Source organism: Hyperoodon ampullatus (assembly GCF_949752795.1).
Source record: "Hyperoodon ampullatus genome assembly, chromosome: X".
NCBI classification, from domain to species: Eukaryota; Metazoa; Chordata; class Mammalia; order Artiodactyla; family Ziphiidae; genus Hyperoodon; species Hyperoodon ampullatus.
In genome coordinates this window covers 48,128,375-48,146,820 of record NC_136913.1, presented here as the reverse complement: position 1 = coordinate 48,146,820, position 18,446 = coordinate 48,128,375, and the positions used below count along the sequence as shown (strand labels likewise).

At 37.9% G+C, this 18,446-nt stretch overlaps 1 protein-coding gene across 4 annotated transcripts in view; it reads left to right on the top strand.

Annotated features, from left to right (window-relative positions):
• WNK3 (WNK lysine deficient protein kinase 3) overlaps positions 1-18,446 on the top strand; it is a gene marked incomplete at both ends in the record, with an annotated part of 136,350 nt that overhangs the window by 95,979 nt on the left and 21,925 nt on the right. For 2 of the 4 annotated variants that reach the window (XM_079727426.1, XM_079727425.1), the window contains 4 exons: positions 2,321-2,411; positions 2,952-3,082; positions 3,691-4,313; positions 6,840-7,051. In XM_079727426.1, coding sequence (XP_079583552.1) covers positions 2,321-2,411; positions 2,952-3,082; positions 3,691-4,313; positions 6,840-7,051 — 1,057 coding nt within the window. Of the gene's footprint in view, positions 1-2,320; positions 2,553-2,951; positions 3,083-3,690; positions 4,314-6,839; positions 7,052-18,446 lie in introns of all 4 variants that reach the window. The other 2 variants (XM_079727424.1, XM_079727423.1) reach the window with 1 other exon arrangement.

The following is an 18,446-nucleotide window of genomic DNA, read 5'->3' as shown; positions in this document are numbered from 1 at the left end:
ATTCTCTTTGTATAGTATCATGCCATCTGCAAACAGTGCCAGCTTTACTTCTTCTTTTCCGATTTGGATTCCTTTTATTTCTTTTTCTTCTCTGATTTCTGTGACTAAAACTTCCAACACTTTGTTGAATAATAGTGGTGAGAGTGGGCAACCTTGTCTTGTTCCTGATCTTAGTGGAAATGGTTTCGGTTTTTCACCATTGAGTACAATGTTGGCTGTGGGTTTGTCATATATGGCCTTTATTATGTTGAGGTAAGTTCCTTCTATGCCTACTTTCTGGAGGGTTTTTATCATAAATCAGTGCTGAATTTTCTCGAAAGCTTTCTCTGCATCTATTGAGATGATCATATGGATTTTCTCCTTCAATTTGTTAATATGGTGTATCACATTGATTGATTTGCATATATTGAAGAATCCTTGCATTCCTGGGATAAACCCCACTTGATCATGGTGTATGATCCTTTTAATGTGCTGTTGGATTCTGTTTGCTAGTATTTTGTTGAGGATTTTTGCATCTATATTCATCAGTGATATTGGCCTGTAGTTTTCTTTTCTTGTGACATCTTTGTCTGGTTTCGGTATCAGGGTGATGGTGGCCTCATAGAATGAGTTTGGGAGTGTTCCTCCCTCTGCTGTATTTTGGAAGAATTTGAGAAGGATAGGTGTTAGCTCTTCTCTAAATGTTTGATAGAATTTGCCCGTGAAGCCATCTGGTCCTGGGCTTTTGTTTGTTGGAAGATTTTTAACCACAGTTTCAATTTCAGTGCTTGTGATTGGCCTGTTCATATTTTCTATTTCTTCCTGGTTCAGTCTCGGAAGGTAGTGCATTTCTCAGAATTTGTCCATTTCTTCCAGGTTGTCCGTTTTATTGCCATAGAGTTGCTTGTAGTAATCTCTCATGATCCTTTGTATTTCTGCAGTTTCAGTTGTTACTTCTCCTTTTTCATTTCTAATTCTATTGATTTGAGTCTTCTCCCTGTTTTTCTTGATGAATCTGGCTAATGGTTTATCAATTTTGTTTATCTTCTCAAAGAACCAGCTTTTAGTTTTATTGATCTTTGGTATCGTTTCCTTCATTTCTTTTTCATTTATTTCTGATTTGAGCATTATGATTTCTTTCCTTCTGCTAACTTTGGGTTTTTTTGTTCTTCTTTCTCTAATTACTTTAGGTGTAAGGTTAGGTTGTTTATTTGAGATGTTTCTTGTTTTTTAAGGTAGGCTTGTAAAGCTATATACTTCCCTCTTAGAACTTCTTTTGCTGCATCCTGTAGGTTTGGGGTCATCTTGTTTTCATTGTCATTTGTTTCTAGGTATTTTTTGATTTTCTCTTTGATTTCTTCAGTGATCACTTCGTTATTTAGTAGTGTATTGTTTAGCCTCCATGTTTTTGTATTTTTTACAGATTTTTTCCCATAATTGATATGTAGTCTCATAGCGTTGTGGTCAGAAAGATACTTGATATGATTTCAATTTTCTTAAATTTACCAAGGCTTGATTTGTGACCCAAGATATGATCTATCCTGGAGAATGTTCCATGAGCACATGAGAAGAAATTGTATTCTGTTGTTTTTGGATGGAATGTCCTATAAATATCAATTAAGTCCATGTCATTTAATGTATCATTTGAAGCTTGTGTTTCCTTATTTATTTTCATTTTGGATGATCTGTCCATTGGTGAAAGTGGGGTGTTAAAGTCCCCTACTATGATTGTGTTACTGTCGATTTCCGCTTTTATGGCTGTTAGTATTTGCCCAATGTATTGAGGTGCTCCTATGTTGGGTGCATATATATTTCCAATTGTTGTATCTTCTTCTTGGATTGATCCCTTGATCATTATGTAGTGTCCTGATTTGTCTCTTTTAATAGTCTTTGTTTTAAAGTCTATTTTGTCTGATATGAGAATTGCTACTCCAGCTTTCTTTTGATTTCCATTTGCATGGAATATCTTTTTCTATCCCCTCACTTTCAGTCTGTATATCGCCCAGGTTTGAAGTGGGTCTCTTGTAGGCAGCCTTTATATTGGTCTTGTTTTTGTATCCATTCAGCCAGTCTGTGTCTTTTGGTTGGAGCATTTAATCCATTTACATTTCGGTAATTACCAATATGTATGTTCCTATTAGCATTTTATTAATTGTTTTCGATTTGTTATTGTAGGTCTTTTCCTTCTCTTGTGTTTCCTGCCTAGTGAAGTTCCTTTAGCATATAGCATTCTATTTTTGATTACTGATTAGTCCATAGAAGAAACTCCAATGGTAGAAACAATTGCTTCACCTCACCTAAATTACTACCATTTTGGTTTTCCTCTTTTTGTCTCCATTAGGAGATGTCCCCAGATGCTTCACTTCCAGGGGATCCAGAGGCCTATCCTGCTGCTGTGTCAAGCGGTGGAGCCATTCATCTGCAGACAGGAGGTGGATATTTTGGCCTAAGCTTTACTTGTCCTAGTCTCAAAAATCCTATTAGCAAGAAATCCTGGACTCGCAAATTAAAAAGCTGGGCATACAGGCTACGGCAGTCAACCAGCTTTTTCAAGAGATCAAAAGTCCGTCAAGGTAGTGTGCTTACAGTCAGGGACATAGACTAGGTAACATCATTTTTCATTTACTTCTGTTTCTTTTTGTTGTTGTTCATACACAAATCTTGCCACTTTTTCCATGTAGCCCATGTATGTGACACGTCCCATTAATGTCATTGCCATTTTATTTTTCCTTTTGTAACTAATTTGGTTTTAAAGTATTCATTTCATATAGATACTAAGTCTTGGGATAAATCTTGCAATGTCTGATTCAGAATTAGGGACTTCTACAATGTTGCTTATTACATTAACACTTTTTTAATTGTCTAGCAGGAGTTAAGCTTTTTCTGTTTTTCTTCATATTTGGTAATGTAAACAAATGTAGTCTTAACAAGCAATTTTCTCCTTTCTGCTTACAATTTGGCAAAACTTGCAGTGGATACAGAAGATACGCGATCAGCAGTTGCTCCTGACCCCATTCCTGTAACAGGAGAGTCCACAGCTGATGCTAGGGCTTTCAGTAGATGTAAAGCAATGAGTGGATCATTTCAGCGAGGTCGGTTCCAGGTTTGTGTCTTTGGTTAAATCATTATCTACAAAGGCATTATAAAGGTAACAGCATTGAAGATCTAGGTCTGTAGATGGTAATTATTTTAAATGTAGCTCATTATCGTATTTAATTTTTCCCCTTATATGCATCCTGTCACCTTCTGTAGCCATCCACTAAAGGCGAGTCTAAAGAAATGAGGATTTTAGTAGCTGGAAGGGAGCACAGAAATGGGTCATCATTTTTTGGTGGGTGGTTGGGTCATCTTTTTTATAAATCTAATTTCATGTCCTTTAGAATCTTGGCAATTGAATTTTTTTCATTTTATTTTTTAATTGAAGTATAGATGATTTACAATATTGTGTTAGTTTTAGGTGTACATATGGAATGTTTTTTAATTGCAGAATTTTATTTGAGCAGTATGAAGCCAATTATCTTTGCAAAGGGCCCAATTGCAAAGCTTTTAATATGGCACATATAGATGGGATTTTTTAGTTTTGGTATTATCAGTGTTTGTACATTACAGAAGACCATCCAATTGTCTGTGCCATATATAGATATTGAATTTCTTCGTGGGTTTACTCTTTGGTTAGGCAGAGCCAGCCACCTTTGCCTTTTTGTATTTCAGGTGATTACAGTTCCTCAGCAGCAGTCAGTGAAAGTGACATCTTCTGGAATAGAACACATACCAGCATTCAATAAAATGACAAGCCAGCCTAGTGAAGAAGCTTTAGCCTTTACTAAAACAGCAAAGTCTCAGTTCGTAGAAATGGAACCTGCCACACACAATCCACAAACTTCACTTTCTTCTCAGAAGTTACAAGCTCTTCAGGAAACCTTAAAAGAAGATAAAAGAATTCCCAAACAAGCTGACAACTTCTCATCTTTCAGTACAGCTTGTGAGACTGATGTATCTTTGATGACTCCAGAAAAGGAACTGGAAGAAAATTCAGCCACAGGAAGTAGCATGCAGTCTGGATCTGAACTGTTGCTTAAAGAGAGAGAGATACCTACTGCTAGGATACAGCCTACCTCTGATAGTGAATTTTCAGCCGCTCTTTGTGGCAGAGGGAAATCAGTGGCAAAGACTGGTCCAGAGAGAGAAAAGTGCTTACCACTCCGTGGAGAAAAGGCTTATGTTAAAACACAGAGTTCACTCTTCTATTCACCATCTTCCCCAATGAGCAGTGATGATGAGTCAGAAGTAGAGGATGAGGACTTAAAGGTGGAGCTTCAAAGATTACGAGAAAAGTAAGGACTGCTTCTCTTTTGTCACAAATTTGATTGCCTTGGGTTTTATAGAACTAAGTATTTGGTTGGTAACTAATTTTGGATTGGTAACATTTTAATGGTGGAAAAAAATTTATGGTTGAAAACTACAAAGATAGCATCAGATCCCACAGGCTAAGGGCTCAGTCCCACAAGACTGCCCCCTTTCAGATGCTCATCACGAGCCCAGGTAGTGTTACCTATGCTTCTTACCAACCTGCTATAAATCAGAGGTTCCCACAAACCCCTCCTCATGTTTGATTACCTTGCTAGAGTGGCTTACAGAGCTCAGGAAAACAGTTTCCTTACTAGATTATTGGTTTATTATAAAAGGATACAACTCAAGAACAGCCAGATGGCAAGGTATAGGGGAAGGGGCATGGAACTTCATGGCCTCCCAGAAGTGCCACTCTCCCTGCATCTCCATGTCTTCATCGACCTAGAAGCTCTTAGAACCTCTGTAGTTCACGGATTTTTATGGAAGCTTCATTACATAGGCATTATTGATTAAATCGTTGGCCATTGGTGATTAATTCAACTTCCATCCTTGTTCCCCTCTGTAGAGGTACCCATCCTTAGGGGCTATCCAAAAGTCACTTAGTGATCAGAGGGGCTTGTTTTGAATAATGAGACACTCTTACCTTTATCACTCTGGAACTATTTCAGGAACTGGAGCTATTTGAGGACAAAAGATCAAATATAATAACAAGAGATTCTCCCATTGCTCTTATCACTTAGGAAGTTACAAGGGTTTTAGGAGCTGTGTGCCAAGAACAGGGACAAAGACCAAATATATCTTTTTTTATTATAAAACATAATATCACAACAGTAAAAATGTACACAAACCAGTCTCCTGTTTCTCATGCCGTAATCTCAATTCTCAGAGGCGACCACTATGAACTATTTGGTATATATCTTGCCTGTCATTTTTCTTGCATTTACAAATATATAGTTTTTGAGTTTTATAAAAGTGGGATCATAATATATGTTACTCTACAATTTTTTGACTTAACATTGTCTCCTCTTCATATTCATGTTTGCACAAATAATCTTTATTCCATACATTGGAATAGCATATAGCCATTTAAAGTTTATTTAATCTCTCCTTAATGGGCATTTCAGTTTTATCCCATATTTTGCTTACGTAAAAAATGTTGAAGTCAACATCCTTATATTTTTACATACTTATGTTAGTATTTTTGTAGGATAGATACCTAAAAGTAGAATTGCTGGGTTAAAAGGTTTGTACATTTAAAATTGTCATCCAATGTAGATATACCATTTTACACACCAAAGAGAAATATATGAAAGTGCCTGTTTTCCCACTCCTTAACAAGATTAGACTGGATATTATTGATTCTTTTCATTTTATTCCAATCAGATGAATAAAAAATAGTTTTAAAAATCTGTGTTCTACATATGCTAACACATATATATGGAATCTAAAAGAAAAAAAATGGTTCTGAAGAACCTAGGGGCAGGACAGGAATAAAGACGCAGATGTAGAGAATGGACTTGAGGACACGGGGAGGGGGAAGGGTAAGCTGGGACGAAGTGAGAGAGTGGCATGGACATATATACACTACCAAATGTAAAATAGATAGCTAGTGGGAAGCAGCCACATAGCACAGGGAGATCAGCTAGGTGCTTTGTGACCACCTAGAGGGGTGGGATAGGGAGGGTGGGAGGGAGACACAAGAGGGAGGAGATATGAGGATGCATGTATATGTATAGCTGATTCACTTTGTTATACAGCAGAAACTAACACACCATTGTAAAGCAATTATACTGCAATTAAGATGTTAAAAAAATTTGTGTTCTAATTAATACTAAGGATGTGCATCATCTCATATTTATTGGCTACTTGTATTTCTTCTTCTTTGGAGTCACCTTTTCATATTCTTTCCCCCTTTTTCTATAAAGTTGTTGTTTTTTTTCTTATTGATTTTTATGAGCTATTTATATATTTTGAATATTAACCTTTTACTATATGTTACAAATTTTTTTCCTGTTTATACTTGCAACATATAATAAAGAAAAGTTTAATATTATCAGTACTATGAGACTTTAATTGTGGCCTCTCCCGTTGCGGAGCACAGGCTCCCGAAGCACAGGCTCAGCGGCCATGGCTCACGGGCCCAGCCGCTCTGCGGCATGTGGGATCTTCCCGGACCGGGGCACGAACCCGTGTCCCCTGCATCGGCAGGCGGACTCTCAACCACTGCGCCACCAGGGAAGCCCGAGACTTTAATTTTTTAAATTATCTTTTACTGTATTGAAGTTTTAGAAATTCGTTCTTGTCAATTTATTGAGCTTTTTCTTTATGTCTGATTAGTTTAATGTCACACTTAGGAAGGCATTGAAAATCTTAAAATTGTGAAAATATTCTGTATTTCCACATTCTTAATCTAAATTCCTTGTTAAACTTTACTTGTACTGGTAGAGTTCCTTGGCTCATCCTTATGGTGCCTGTGCCATTAAAATGCTTTCTGCATGATTTTCCTTCAGACACATTCAGGAGGTGGTAAATCTTCAAACCCAGCAGAATAAGGAGCTACAGGAGCTCTATGAACGCCTTCGGGCAATTAAAGACAGCAAGGTCCAATCATCAGAGATTCCTCTACAACCTGCATCACCACGTAGACCAAGATCTTTCAAAAGCAAACTTCGAAGCCGTCCCCAATCCTTGACACATGTGGACAGTGGCACAGTTGCAACAGGTAAATCAATCTTAAAAGTGATTAAAAAAAACTGGTCAAAAATCAGCAAAATTAGAAAAATAACAATAATTAACTTATTTTTTATTAAGCTAAGGTGATTTAAAGAAGTATACATTATTCTGAGGTTCTTTTCCACTTTGTTGGTGCTGAATGTTCTCTTATTAAATAATGATGAGGATAGGTGATAGATTTTGGAGAGCAGATAAGTGTTATGTTTTCATTTGGAAAACAAATACCTGGAAACCCAGTTTAAATCCCCAAAATAAGTTTTTGAAATGTTGGTAGTCAATGGGAACCGCTGGTCTAGCATTTGGAGTTTGTTGAGGAGTTTATTGCTTAACAAAGATAATCTTAAAAGTAAAGGTATGTTCTATCTGATGTAAGAGATCTTTATTACGAGACTATTAGAAAAACTGTACGTCTTTAAATTTGTAAAAAGAGAGGATCAGTCTCAACTTAATAAAGAAGTTGTTAATCAGGTCAGACTTACTTGGTTACTTGTGCATAGTCAAGGTGGGGTTGAGGGTGAACTGTAAGGGTATATGTGAGTTCTCAACAGAATTTGTGGTGGGCAGAAAAATGGTCCCCCCCACCCCAAAGACATCCATGTGCATATCCCTGCAACCTGTGACTATGTTCAGTTATGTGGCAAAGGGTAATTGAGGTTGTACATGGAATTTAAGATGCTAATCAACATTTTAAAATAGGGAGATATGCTGGATTATCTTAGTGAGCCCAGTGTAATCACAAGGGTCCTCTAAAGTAGAAGAGAGAGGCAGAAGAAAGGATCAGAGAAAAGATATGAGGAAGAAGCCGTGTCAGAGAGATGCAGCATTGCTGGCTTTGAAGATGGAGGAAAAGGGCCACAAACCAAGGAATGCAGGCAACCCGTAGAAGCTGGAAAAGGCTGGGGAAGTTTGAAAAAACAAGGTTTATAATTCACAGGTCCTGGGGGGTACACATTGTGTGGGCCACATAGCAAGAGGTTTGGTCAGGAGGTAGGAAACAGGAGTACATACTAGAGAGCAAGAGTGCACACTAGCAGATCTGGGGTTCTTCCTTTATTCTGGTTGAGGGTGGGGTACCTAGGGTTTCGCAGGTTCGCTGTGTATTGAGAGTGAGAGCGGGAATTAAAGCACAGGGAAGGAAAAACAGGGTCACTCAAATGATCAGGGCTTTCTAAAAGGGAAATTTCACGGGTGGGGTGGCCTGGCTCTTTATATAGTTGTATAGCTGGCAATGGGTTTATTTGAGATGGATTTCTTTGAAATGTATACCTCAGCAATCAAAAGCTGAACGTCAGGCACTTTCTTATTACAATCAAAAAAGCTAATTGTCAGGCACTTACACCACACTGCTTCTTTCTAATCAACCATGGGATCTCAGGGTAAAAACATGCCTTTTGAGATTGGTTTTTTGACTCATAACATTGTCTTTGCGATTATTTAAATTATTTTGTGTTATAATAGCTTGTTCCTTTTAGTTGCTGAGTAATATTCCATGCTATGGTTGTACCACAGCTTGTTTTTTTTTCCTTTTTTAACATCTTTATTGGATTATAATTGCTTTCCAATGGTGTGTTAGTTTCTGCTTTATAACAAAGTGAATCAGTTATACATATACATATGTCCCCATATCTCTTCCCTCTTGCATCTCCCTCCATCCCACCCTCCCTATCCCACCCTTCTAGTTGGTCACAAAGCACCGAGCTGATCTCCCTGTGCTATGCGGCTGCTTCCCACTAGCTATCTATTTTACATTTGGTAGTGTATATATGTCCATGCCACTGTCTCACTTTGTCCCAGCTTACCCTGCCCCCTCCCCATATCCTCAAGTCCATTCTCTAGTAGGTCGGCATCTTTACTCCTGTCTTGCCCCTACGTTCTTCTGATCATTTCTTTTTTTTGTTTCTTTTTTAGATTCCATTTATATGTATTAGCATATGGTATTTGTTTTTCTCTTTCTGACTTACTTCACTCTGTATAACAGTCTCTAGGTCCATCCACCTCACTATAAATAACTCAGTTTCGTTCCTTTTTATGGCTGAGTAATATTCCATTGTATATATGTGCCACATCTTCTTTATCCATTCATCTGTTGATGGACGCTTAGGTTGCTTCCATGTCCTGGCTATTATTGTAAATAGAGCTGCACTGAACATTTTGGTACATGACTCTTTCTGAATTATAGTTTTCTCAGGCTATATGCCCAGTAGTGGGATTGCTGGGGCATATGGTAGTTCTACTTTTAGTTTTTTAAGGAACCTCCACACTGTTCTCCATAGTGGCTGTATCAATTTACATTCCCACCAACAATGCAAGAGGGTTCCCTTTTCTCCACACCCTCTCCAGCATTTATTGTTTGTAGATTTTTTGATGATGGCCATTCTGACCAGTGTGAGATTATATCTCATTGTAGTTTTGATTTGCATTTCTCTAATGATGAGTGATGTTGAGCATTCTTTCATGTGTTTGCTGGCAATCTGTATATCTTCTTTGGAGAAAAGTCTATTTAGGTCTTCTGCCCATTTTTGGATTGGGTTGTTTCTTTTTTTGATATTGAGCTACATGAGTTGCTTGTATGTTTTGGAGATTAATCCGTTGTCAGTTGCTTCATTTGCAAATATTTTCTCCCATTCTGAGGGTTGTCTTTTCGTCTTGTTTATGTTTTCCTTTGCTGTGCAAAAGCTTTTAAGTTTCATTAGATACCATTTGTTTACTTTGTTTTTATTTCCATTTCTCTAGGAGGTGGGTCAAAAAGGATCTTGCTGTGATTTATGTCACAGAGTGTTCTGCCTATGTTTTCCTCTAAGAGTTTGATAGTGTCTGGCCTTACATTTAGGTCTTTAATCCATTTTGAGCTTATTTTTGTGTATGGTGTTAGGGAGTGTTCTAATTTCATTCCTTTACATGTAGCTGTCCAGTTTTTCCAGCACCACTTATTGAAGAGGCTGTCTTTTCTTCACTGTATTCTTGCCTCCTTTTCAAAGATAAGGTGACCATATGTGCGTGGCTTTACCTCTGGGCTTTCTATCGTGTTGCATTGATCTATATTTCTGTTTTTGTGCCAGTACCATACTGTCTTGATTACTGTAGCTTTGTTTTATAGTCTGAAGTCAGGGAGCCTGATTCCTCCAGCTCCGTTTTTCTTTCTGAAGATTGCTTTGCCTATTCGGGGTCTTTTGTGTTTCCACAAAGATTGTGAAGTTTTTTTTTTCTAGTTCTGTGAAAAATGCCATTGGTAGTTTGTTAGGGAGTGCATTAAATCTTTAGATTGCTTTGGGTACTATAGTCATTTTCACAATGTTGATTCTTCCAATCCAAGAAGATGGTATATCTCTCCATCTATTTGTATCATCTTTAATGTTTTTCATCAGTGCCTTATAGTTTTCTGCATACAAGTGTTTTGTCTCCTTAGGTAGGTTGATTCCTAGGTATTTTATTCTTTTTGTTGCAATGGTAAATAGGAGTGTTTCCTTAATTTCTCTTTCAGATTCTTCATCAGTAGTGTATAGGAATGGAAGAGATTTCTGTGCATTAATTTTGCATCCTGCCACTTTACCAAATTCATTGATTAGCTCTAGTAGTTTTTTGGTAGCATCTTTAGGATTCTCTATGTATGGTGTCATGTCACCTGCAATCAGTAACAATTTTACTTCTTTTCGATTTGGATTCCTTTTATTTCTTTTTCTTCTCTGATTGCTGTGGCTAAAACTTCCAAAACTGTGTTGAATAATAATGTGCAACCTTGTCTTGTTCCTGATCTTACTGGAAATGGTTTCAGTTTTTCACCATTGAGAACGATGTTAGCTGTAGGTTTGTCATACATGGCGTTTGTTATGTTGAGGTAAGTTCCCTCTATGCCTACTTTCTGGAGGGCTTGTATCATAAATTGGTGTTGAATTTTGTCAAAAGCTTTTCCTCCATCTATTAAGATGATCATATGGTTTTTCTCCTTCAGTTTGTTAAAATGCTGTATCACATTGATTGATTTGCATATATTGAAGAATACTTGCATTCTGGGGATAAACCCCACTTGATCACAGTATATGATCCTTTTAATGTGCTGCTGGAATCTGTTTACTAGTATTTTGTTCAGGATTTTTGCATCTATGTTCATCAGTAATATTGGCCTGTAGTTTTCTTCCTTTGTGACATCTGTGTCTGATTTTGGCATCAGGGAGATGGTGGCCTCGTAGAATGAGTTTGGGAGTGTTCCTAACTCTGCTATATTTTGGAAGAATTTGAGAAGGGTAGGTGTTTGCTCTTCTCTAAATGTTTGATAGAATTCTCCTGTGAAGCCATCTAGTCCTCCTGGGCTTTTGTTTCTTGGAAGATCTTTTAATCACAGTCTCAATTTCAGTGCTTCTGATTGGTCTGTTTATATTTTCTGTTTCTTTCTGGTTCAGTCTCGGAAGATTATGGTTTTCCAGGAATTTGTCCATTTCTTCCAGGTTGTCCATTTATTGGCATATAGGTGCTTGTAGTAATCTCTCATGATTCTTTGTATGTCTGCAGTGTCAGTTGTTACTTCTCCTTTTTCATTTGTAATTCTATTGATTTGCGTCTTCTCCCTTTTTTTCTTGATGAGTCTGGCTAATGGTTTATCAATTTTGTTTATCTTCTCAAGGAACCAGCTTTTAGTTTTATTGATCTTTGCTATTGTTTCCTTCATTTCTTTTTCATTTCTTTCTGATCTGATCTTTATGATTTCTTTCCTTCTGCTAACTTTGGGGGTTTTTTCTTCCCCTTTCTCTAATTGCTTTAGGTATAAGGTTAAGTTGTTTATTTGAGATGTTTCTTGAGGTAAGATTGTATTGCTATAAACTTCCGTCTTGGAACTGCTTTTGCTGCATCCCATAGGTTTTAGGTCGTCGTGTTTTCATTGTCATTTTTTTCTAGGTATTTTTTGATTTTCTCTTTGATTTCTTCAGTGATCTCTTGGTTATTTAGTAGTGTATTGTTTAGCCTCCATTTGTTTGTTTTTTGTACTGATTTTTTCCTGTCGTTGATATCTAGTCTCATAGTGTTGTGGTCGGAAATGTTACTTGATACTATTTCAATCTTCTTAAATTTACCAAGGCTTGATTTGTTACCCAAAATATGATCTATCCTGGAGAATGTTCCATAAGCACTTGAGAAGAAAGTGTATTCTGTTGTTTTTGGATGGAATGTCCTATAAATATCAATTAAGTCTATCATTTAATGTATCATTTAAAGCTTGTGTTTCCTTATTGATTTTCATTTTGCATGATGTGTCCATTGGTGACAGTGGGGTGTTAAAGTCCCCTGCTGTGATTGTGTTACTGTTGATTTCCCCTTTTATGGCTGTTAGCATTTGCCTTATATATTGAGGTGCTCCTATGTTGGGTGCATAAATATGTACAAGTGTTATATCTTCTTCTTGGATTGATGCTTTGATCATTATGTAGTGTCATTCTGTGTCTCTTGTAATAGTCTTTATTTTAAAGTGTATTTTGTCTGATATTAGAATTGCTACTCCAGCTGTCTTTTGACTTCCATTTGCATGGAATATAATTTTCCATCCCCTCACTTTCAGTCTGTATGTGTCCCTAGGTCTGAAGTGGGTCTCTTGTAGGCAGCATATATATGGGTCTTGGTTTTGTATCCATTCAGGCGGTCTGTGTCTTTCGGTTGGAGCATTTAATCAATTTACATTTAAGGCAGTTATCGATATGTATGTTCGTGTTTTCAGTTTGTTATTGTAGGTCTTTTCCTTTTCTTGTGTTTCCTGCCTAGAGAAGTTCCTTTAGCATTTGTTGTAAAACTGTTTTGCTGGTGCTGAATTCTCTTAGATTTTGCTTGTCTGTAAAGGTTTTAATTTCTCCATCGAATCTGAATGAGATCCTCGCTGGGTAGAGTAATCTTGGTTGTAGGGTTTTCCCCTTCATCACTTTAAATATGTCCTGCCACTCTCTTTTGGCTTGCAGAGTTTCTGCTGAAAGATCAGCTGTTAACATTATAGGGATTCCCTTGTGTGTTATTTGTTGTTTTTCCCTTGTTGCTTTTAGTATTTTTTCCATTTAATATATTTACCTTGGTCCTTCATCTGCTGTATGTTTCTGTGTCTTCTCATTTTGCTTAACTTACTGTGTTTGGGTCTCCTTTTCACAGGCTGCAGGTTCATAGTTACTGTTGTTTTTGGTATCTGCCCCCAGTGGCTAAGGTTGGTTCAGTGGGTTGTGTAGGCTTCCTGGTGGAGGGGACTGGTGCCTCCGTTCTGGTGGATGAGGCTGGATCTTGTCTTTCTGGTGGGCAGGACCGCGTCTGGTGGTGTGTTTTGGGGTGTCTATTACCTTATTATGATTTTAGGCAACCTCTCTGCTAATGGGTGGGGTTGTGTTCCTGTCTTGCTAGTTTTTTGGCACAGGGTGTCCAGCACTGTAGCTTGCTGGTCATTGAGTGGAGCTGGGTCTTAGCGTTGAGATGTAGATCTCTGGGAGAGCTTTCACCGTTTGATATTATGTGGAGCCGGGAGGTCTTTGGTGGACCAATGTCCTGAACTCTGCTCTCCCATCTCAGAGGCACAGGCCTGACACCCGGCTGGAGCACCAAGACCCTGTCAACCACACGGCTCAGAGGAAAAGGGAGGACAGAAAATGAAGAAAGAAAAAAATAATAAAATAAAATAAAGGCATTAAAAGAAAAAATATATATTATTACAAATAAAAAAGTTTTTAATTCATAAAAAAAGGAAAGAAAGAAAGAAAGAGCAACCGAACCATTAAACACATCCGCCAATGAAAACAAGCGCTAAAAACTATGCTTTAAAAAAAAAAAAAAAAAAAAGGACAGACAGAACCCTAGGACAAATGGTAAAAGCAAAGCTGTACAGACAAAATCAAAGAAATATATACATACACACTCACAGAAACAGGAAAAGGAAAACAATATATATTTCTATATATTACAAAATAAAAAAGGAAGAGAGCAACCAAATCAATAAACAAATCTACCAATGGTAATAAGCTCTAAATATTAAACTAAAATAAACGGAAAACCAGAAACATATTACATGCAGAATGGAAACCCGAAGTCTACAGTTGCTTCCAAAATCCCCCGCCTCAATTTTGGGATGATTCGTTTTCCTTTCAGGTATTCCAGAGATCCAGGGTACATCGAGTTGATTGTGGAGATTTAATCTGCTGGCTCCGTGCCGGCTAGCTGTGGCGCACTAGTCCCCTTCAGGCTGTTCATGCAGCCAACCCCAGTTCTCTCCCTGGGATCTGACCTCCGAAAGCAGGAGTCTCAGCTCCCAGCCCCCACCCCCACCCCCGCCCCAGTGGGTGAGCAGAGAAGCCTGTCAGGCTGGTGAGTGCTGGTAGGCACTGATCCTCTGTGCGAGAATCTCTCTGCTTTGCCCTCTGCACCCCTATTGCTGTGCTCTCCTCCGTGGCTCGGAAGCTTCCCCCCCGCCATCCCCCATCTCCACCAGTGAAGGGGCTTCCTAGTGTGTGGAAACTTATCTTCCTTCACAGCTCCCTCCCAGTGGTGCAGGCCCTGTCCCTACTCTTTTGTCTCTGTTTTTTCTTTTTTCTTTTGCCCTACCCAGGTACGTGGGGAGTTTCTTGCCTTTTGGGAAGTCTGAGGTCTTCTGCCAGTGTTCAGTAGGTGTTCTGTAGGAGTTGTTCCTCATGTAGATGTATTTCTGATGTATTTGTGGGGAGGAAGGTGATCTCCACATCTTACTCCTCTGTCATCTTGAAGGTCTCTCTGTTTATTTGTTTAGTGATTTTCCTTCACTAATTCTGTATTCCCTGAGTTACTTGCTAGCCATTGAGTTCTTTGCTAGGTAAAAAAAATTTCTAAACAAAATTTTTAAAGCCTGGTATGCTAGGGTTCACACCTGAGCCAGTACAGTTAGTGGGGAACCAATAATTGGTCAGAATATTTTATTAAATGCCTTGTCTGGTCGTCGTTGTCATGAAAATCTCTGTGAGAAGGCACACCTTCAGGCTTCAGTTTGCAAGATATCCTTTGAATTTACTTCCTGCTTGCCCAGGAACTCAAATCCAGCCAGAATTGAATGACTAGTCCATTCTCCTTTTTCAGGTCTTTCCTGGCATGGCAGAGATTTATATTCCCAGGAATATGTCAGAGGTTTTCGAAATCTCCTATAGTCATTTAGTTGTCCTAACATTGTTTTTAAATTCTAGACCAGGATCTTATTTGCCCAAACTGAAATCATAGCCTTAAGCATCTGATTTGTTGCCAGCACTTTCCTGTTGTTTCAGTAATGCTCTGGAGATAGCCCCCTACCTCTCCCCGCCCCTCATACCCATGCCTGGCTGGGCTGAGCTGAACTCTGAGTGAGATCAAATATCCACCACACTAAGAATAGAGGTTTTCCCAGGTTGTTTCGAGTTCAGACAAAATATTGACTGTGCTCTGGGGATAGTGCTTTTAAGGGAGCTCAAAAAGAGGTCTGTATTTTCCATTGTCTGCAGTGTTCCTGGCTTTTGGCTACAACAACACTGAGCTGGGGTGAAAGAGGTATGGGAATTACAAGTTAAAAACGTCACAGACCTCAGTAGTTTGTCCTGGGTTAATGATTTTTATATTGTTCTTTGTTTTTGGATAATTGTCAGAGTTCTGAAATGGTTGGTTTTAGTTGTTTTGCCCATATTTTCATTGCCTTAAGAGCAAGTTCATCTAGGTCCTTTTGCTGCATTTTTTGAAGGCATTCTCCTCCATCTTTTTCTATTTTCTGAAAAAGTTTGTGTTGAATTTGTATCATTTCTTCTTTATATGTCTAGAAGAATTTTCCAGTGAAACCATGTGGGCTCAGATATTTATTTTTTTTTAGAGGTTTTTAACTGCAAATTCCAATTCTTGAATAGTAGTTATAGGATTATGCAGGTTATAAATTTCGTGTTGGCTAAGTTTTGGTAGCTTGTGGATTTTGAGAACTTAGTCCATTTCATCTACATTGCTGAATCTTTGTGTTTAGAGTTGTTCATTATTATCTTCTTAATATCTTGGATATCTGTAGTATTATCACCTCTTTAATTCCTGATATCTGTAATTTGCATTTTTGTTTTTCTTTGTCAGTCTTGTAGATGTTCATCAATTTTATTGATCTTTTCAAAGATCCGTTTGTACTTTTATTGATTTTCTCTGTTGTTTTCCAATTTTAAATTTCATTGACTTCTGCTATTATCTTTATTATTTCTTTCCTTCTACATGCCTTGTTTTTATTTTACTCTTTTTCTGGTGTCTTAAAATGGAAGCTTAGATTTTTGATGTGAGACCTTTCTTTTTGTAATACAAGCATTTAATGCTATAAATTTTCCTTATGAGCCATACTTTGGCTGCATCTACTAAGATTTTTAAAAATTAAGCTTTATTTTGCAGGGGTATTTTTAGATTTACACAAAAATTATTAAGATAGTACAGAACATTTCCATATATCTCATGCCCAGTTTCCCCAATTATTAACATCTTATACATTACTGTGGTACATTTATCACAGCTAATAAACCAATCTAGATACATGATTGTTAATCTAAATATACATTTTACTCTGATTTCCTTAGTTTTTACATTTTACTCTGATTTCCTTAGTTTTTACTTTATATCCTTTTTCTGTCCCAGGATCACATCCAGGACACCACATTATATTTAGCAGTCATGTCTCCTAGGCTCCTTTTGGCTTCAACAGTTTCTCAGAATTTCCTTGTTTTTGATGACCCTGACAATTTTGAGGAGTACCGGTCAGTTATTTTGAAGAATTTTGTTTTTGAACACATCTTTACTTACCGGTGCTGGGCAGGAAGAAATTTTCCTCTATCCTTCTAGGTTCCTCTGGCTGGTCTAAGAATTAAATTAACATGAAACAAATTAATAGGAGAAAATCAAACAAAAGTTTAATAACATGTATACATGGGAGACATTCACAGAAAGATAGACAAGATGAAAAGGCAGAGGGCTATGTACCAGATGAAGGAACAAGATAAAACCCCAGAAAAACAACTAAATGATGTGGAAATAGGCAACCTTCCAGAAAATGAATTCAGAACAATGATAGTGAAGATGATCCAGGACCTCGGAAAACGAATGGAGGCAAAGATCGAGAAGATGCAAGAAATGTTTAACAAAGACCTAGAAGAATTAGACAACAAGCAAACAGAGATGAACAGTACAATAACTGAAATGAAAGCTACACTAGAAAGAATCAATAGCAGAATAACTGAGGCAGAAGAACGGATAAGTGACCTGGAAGACAGAATGTTGGAATTCACTGCTGTGGAACAGACTAAAGAAAAAAGAATGAAAAGAAATGAAGACAGCCTAAGAGACCTCTGGGACAACATTAAACACAACAACATTCACATTATAGAGGTCCCAGAAGGAGAAGAGAGAGACAAAGGACCAGAGAAAATATTTGAAGAGATTATAGTCGAAACCTTCCCTAACATGGGAAAGGAAATAGCCACCCAAGTCCAGGAAGCACAGCGAGTCCCATACAGGAAAAACCCAAGGAGAAACATGCTGAGACACATAGTAATCAAGTTGGCAAAAATTAAAGACAAAGAAAAATGATTGAAATCAGCAAGGGAAAAATGACATATAACATACAGGGAACTCCCATAAGGTTAACAGCTGATTTCTCAGCAGAAATTCTACAAGCCAGAAGGGAGTGGCATGATATACTTAAAGTAATGAAAGGGAAGAACGTACAACCAAGATTACTCTACCCAGCAAGGATCTCATTCAGATTCGATGGAGAAATCAAAAGCTTTACAGAAAAGCAAAAGCTAACAGAATTCAGCACCACCAAACCAGCTGTACAACAAATGCTAAAGGAATTTCTCTAAGTGGGAAACACAAGAGAAGAAAAGGACCTACAAAAACAAACCCAAAACAATAAGAAAATTGTCATAGGAACATACATATCGATACCTTAAACGTGACTGGATTAAATGCTCCAACCAAAAGACACAGGCTTGCTGAATGGATACAAAAACAAGACCCAGGGCTTCCCTGGTGGCGCAGTGGTTGAGAGTCCGCCTGCCGATGCAGGGGACCTGGGTTCGTGCCCTGGTCCGGGAAGATCCCACATGCCATGGAGCGGCTGGGCCTGTGAGCCATGACCACTGAGCCTGTGTGTCCAGAGCCTGTGCTCCACAATGGGAGAGGCCACAACGGTGAGAGGCCCGCATACTGCAAAAAAAAAAAACAAGACCCATATATATGCTGTCTACAAGTGAGCCACTTCAGACCTAGGGACACATACAGACTGAAAGTGAGGGGATGGAAAAATATATTCCATGTAAATGGAAATCCAAAGAAAGCTGGAGTAACAATACTCATATCAGATAAAATAGAGTTTAAAATAAAGAATGTTACAGGAGACAAGGAAGGACACTACATAA